Here is a 4891-nt window from a genome sequence, read left to right as displayed (position 1 = left end):
AATGAAGAAATTTGGAGGTAAAAGTAGTGTCCATAAACTTAATTTTCAAAAACAAAAATAAAAGACCAAATGATTATCATACGAGGTCATAGCAATTCTAAAATCACATTTGAAGCCAAACGATTCAAAATTATTTATAAAATTTGAGAATGAATTATACCTAAATCACTTCTTCTAAAATAACTATTTTAACTATCATTCTCAAGCATATCCAAATTAGAAAAGGAATAAAAGAATAAATTTAATACTGAAAAATTTCGCCACACACCATATCCCAAAATGTCCGTCAACAGAAGAGAGGGGGGAAATGTGAAAATTTCAAGAATGACATTGGGAAGTTGCAGAAAATGAAGTCCTTTTTTCCACCTTTTCTTTCCCATTTTCATTTTGTCCTTTACGATTCTCTCTCTTAAAACGCAATCTCATTAGTTTCTCCTGAAGCGGCGTTCTGATCCATTTCCATTATCGAGTTTCTTCCCATTTGGCTAACAATGGCGGAGGAAGTGAAGCTGTTGGATTTTTGGCCTAGTATGTTTGGGATGCGAGTCAGAGTAGCCCTGGCTCTGAAAGGCGTGCCATACGAATATGTGGATGAAGATCTGAGGAATAAGAGCCCTTTGCTTCTTGAAATGAACCCGATTCACAAGAAAATCCCTGTTCTTATTCACAATGGAAAACCCATTTGTGAATCTTCCATTATTGTTCAGTATATTGATGAATTTTGGAACCATAAAGCTCCTCTGTTGCCGTCTGATCCTTATGAAAGAGCTCAGGCCAGATTTTGGGTGGATATCATCGATAAGAAGGTAATTTATTTTCACTTCACATTTTGTACGGATGACTCAAATTTCACGCTCGAACTGACCCAGATTTCATAAAATTTACTGTTGGTTTTTCTTTTTTCTGAGTTCTATAATTCCAAGGTTAGATATGGTGATCACATCATCGACCTTTATAATTGATAGAGTTACACATGGACTCGAATGCTCACAGAGCATGAGCATGATGCACTAATTTTAGTATAAAATAGTCACGGGTCATGTTGTCAGTTTTGTTTGGTCTTAATATGGTCGGTCTTCTCACTTTCTAAAATTTCTAAATTAGTTAGTTTGCTAAAAAGTGTTTGTTCATATTTAAATTTATTGTTTTCTTAACAGATTTTGAACATAGACATGGCCAGTCTGATCCAACTTGTTTGTTCTTACAAGTTATAACCTAAACCCAATTTTCAACAAAGTTCATTTTTCTTCCAAGTGGTATATCTATGTGTTCAAATATGTTCAAATACACCACTTTCAATTCTTATTAGCACACAATTATAGTTACTAAAAATTATTAGAAACCATTATGATTTTGTTTTAAAAAAAATGTAGCTTTTTGATGGTGGAAGGAAAATTTATTGGACAAGCAAAGGAGAGGAGCAAGAAGAAGGTAAGAAGGAGGTAATAGGAATATTGAAGCAGCTTGAAGAATTAATTGGGGAAAAGCCTTATTTTGGAGGTGAGTGTTTGGGATTTTTAGACATTGTTTTGATTGGATATTACACTTGGTTTTATGCCTATGAGGCCATTGGGAACTTCAGTATTGAGGCTGAGTGTCCAAAGATAATGGATTGGGTGAAAAAATGCTTACAAAATGAGAGTGTTTCTAAGTCCTTACCAGAACCCAAGAAGGTTTGTGAGTTTGTGCTTCAAATGAAGAAAAAGTATGGGCTTGGCTAAACCCAAACTGTTGCAGCTAGCGCTTGAAGGTTAATTAATCAATGTATTTTGTAGTGTTTTTTGTTAGTTTTTGTTTTGATGCTGGAAAAAGGTTTGTTTGCACACTTTGATGTGTGAGCTTTGAACATTATCAATGTAGTTAGTGATTATGAATAAATGGTATGACCCAGCTTTGGTTTCTACAAAACCCTTTGCTTATTACTCTCAAAACGTGGACGTGTCAAACAAATTAATTGTGGTATGTTTGGTAGATCATATTTGTCATTTTTAAAATCACTCTAGAAAATTTGTATGATATTATATATTTGAAGGAGAAATTTGCATTAAGAGTTAGAAGAAAATACACCAGATCCTCCTTTACTGTCGAATCCATCCACTCAAGAATATTTGAAATGCCAAAAAAGCACCTCGTCTTCCAAATTGAAGGAAGAAGAGTTACCAAAAGGAGAAAAATTATCCATAGTAAATTTCGCAAGAACACGAGTAACATTATTACATTGCAAGTTAGACAAAAACTTACTCAACTCACGTCGAATAGAGGCGCAACCTTCAAAATGTTCTCAATGAGAATTTTATTTAAAAATGTAAAATTAATCCTTTAAATAATTTGAACTGATTAAAAACAGTTTTGGTGTTATTTTAAACTTCAAAATTAATCCCAAATATGCATTTAGCTAATCAATGGTGGTTTAAGGTCAAAATCTTTGTATTCTTATTTTATAACATTCTATATTATTCTAGAAAACAAATTGTAATTCAAAGAATAAAATCTTTTCTTTTATGTAAACCTCAAATATATACATTATTGTACAAATTTAGACATACGACATAACATTTCTAAGTTTTATGTTAACTTGATCTAATTAATCTGGACTGTCTTAATATTATTTTTAATTTGCATAAGAATTTGCCCAGCTTCCTCTCTCTAGATTGCCAGAAATGTTTCTTACCCAATAGTTTCAAACAATATATTTCATTATATTTCGTTAATTCTCTCAATTTTGTTCCTAAGTAATGACTGTAGATTTATGTATTTGTTAAGTTTTATAGGTAATCCAAAGAAAGAAAAGGTTTTTCATAGATATTTGAATTAATAGATTAACAAACTCATAGTTTGGAATAGGTTGGGGAAATCAAATTTTGGGAATGTTTGAATGGACTAGAAAAAGAAAATAATTTTCAAAAAAGTTATTTCTATTTAAACTCTTTTTTATAAAAGAAAAAAATTTAAAATATACTATGAAGTGTTTTAAAAGTTATTTTAAGTGATTGTCAAACACTTCAATTTTTTATAAAATAAATTATTTTCAAAATTAAACACTTGAAAAAATTAAACCAAACACCACATTCGTTGTTGTAATTAATATATGAATGGAACATAGCTCAATTAGCATAAAAAATAGACTTACAAAATATTTGAAGTTTGAATTCCTTACTTGATATTGAAATAATAAATATATTTATTTATTTATTAATTAAATAATGGTGAGAAAACTTTTTGGGGCGCTATATAGGATGTGGGGAGTTCGGATCGAGTATAATCGAGTATGTTCAAGCACTTAGATGATATACGATACACGGAAGAAAAATGACGGTGAGAGACGAAACACGTTCCGAAAATGGGCCCACAAACAACTAAAATCGGTGAGATAGGATAATGGACCTCAAACACTGATATAGGATGTAGGGATATATCATCTCATGTTGGACCTCCAAACAACCCCAAAATAAGAATCAATATCTATCCATCCATGAGACCTTTGGAAAGTTGGGCCATGTTTACAACCTAAATAGGACCAATTATTTTCACTCTAGAGTCATGAGCACCAAGTTTCAAGCAAAAATTAGGTTCTACTGTATTATTTCAACTTTTTAGAAATAACAATATTGTGGAGATGGCTTAGAATTGATGCTATAATCTCAATTGAGAAAGTACGTGTCAATTAACTCAATTTTGACTATTTCATTTTTTACCTTTGTACCTACATACCGATCAACAACTCTTGGTTTTAAACAACATAGATGTCTTCGTCCCAACCAAGTAAAACCTACAATAATTTTAAAATTAGGTTGCAAAAGAAAATTTTAAGCAATAATCCTAGAAAATGTACATAAATGTTGTTGACAAAATGATCTAGCCGAAACTGACTTGACCTTCACGTGACACTGTCAGTGAATTTGTATTCCCAGAAATAGGTCACCTGTAAAACAATCAAAATCATTCACCAGTGTGGTATATGTTGCAAACACTCTAATACTTAAGTTAGTTTTCAGCTCAAGGGTTAGAACAAACTTTTTGTAAAGAAGATGAGCTTACTTGATATGGAAAACTGTTGTGTTCTATATATAGTGAGACTAAACCTGGGACCTTTTAGAAAAAGTATTCATAATTGCTATATAATAAACGTGAAATGGGGATAAAAAATACTATATTATTTGTTGAGTATGAGTACTATATTTAGACAAATAAGAAACTAACTACATCTAATAATAGAATACAACAAAATATAAAATTCTAATTAATCTCAACAATTCTGTTAATTAAAATAACCATAATCCTAATACTCCCCCTCAAGTTGGAAAATGAATATCTAAAACTTTCCCTCAAGTTGGACCATGAATATCTAAAACATCCAACTTGGATAGTAAAAGGAATAATCGAGCAACAGGTAAGGCCTTTGTAAACCCATTAATAAGTTGAAGATGGAACCAAATAGGCAAGAGCTTGAGAAAACCATTAGAGTCATGATCCCTAACAAAGTGGTAATAAAGGTCTATGTATTTCGTACGCTCGTGAAATATGGGATTGGTAGCAATATATAAGGCAGCTCGGTTATCACAAAACAGTAAAGCTGGTTTTTGAAGCAATTTCTTCAAACCTTCAAACAAATATATATGAAAGCTATATGAGTTCACAAGTAGTCAATGCTAAAGCTCAATATTTAGCCTCTACAGATGATCATGACATAACACTTTGTTTCTTTAATTTCCATGATACTAAGTTCCAAGGAAAATAGAAAAAAATATTGTGGACTTTCTTGTGTCAAGGCAAGTTGCCTAATCAAAATCAGCAAAGGCATGAAGTTGGAAACACTTGGTTGTTGGTAGTAAAATTCCTTGGCCAGGGGCTGATTTCAAGTATCGAAGTAGATGGTGAAAATTTGCTAAAT

General features: G+C 31.6%; 1 protein-coding gene across 1 annotated transcript; it reads left to right on the top strand.

Moving 5' to 3' along the window:
• Positions 1–252: 252 nt before the first annotated feature.
• Positions 253–1908, top strand: LOC120071987 (glutathione S-transferase U19-like). Its single transcript, XM_039024418.2, has 2 exons — positions 253–806; positions 1374–1908. The coding sequence occupies exons 1-2, from the start codon at positions 492–494 to the stop codon at positions 1719–1721; spliced, it is 663 nt and encodes a 220-aa protein (XP_038880346.2). The 5' UTR covers positions 253–491; the 3' UTR covers positions 1722–1908.
• The last annotated feature ends 2983 nt before the right edge of the window (positions 1909–4891 follow it).

The sequence above is a fragment of the Benincasa hispida genome, chromosome 1 (assembly GCF_027475165.1).
Source record: "Benincasa hispida cultivar pf3 chromosome 1, pf3_genome.v1.1, whole genome shotgun sequence".
Taxonomy (NCBI): Eukaryota; Viridiplantae; Streptophyta; class Magnoliopsida; order Cucurbitales; family Cucurbitaceae; genus Benincasa; species Benincasa hispida.
The sequence above is the reverse complement of the archived record's forward strand: the minus strand, read 5'-3'. Positions and strand labels throughout refer to the sequence as shown.

Bases quoted from the DNA above. Each gene is read 5' to 3' on its own strand.
- LOC120071987 (XM_039024418.2), top strand. From the start codon at position 492: ATGGCGGAGGAAGTGAAGCTGTTGGATTTTTGGCCTAGTATGTTTGGG. The intron at 807-1,373 runs GTAATTTATTTT...AAAAAAATGTAG, and splicing joins TGGATATCATCGATAAGAAG to CTTTTTGATGGTGGAAGGAA.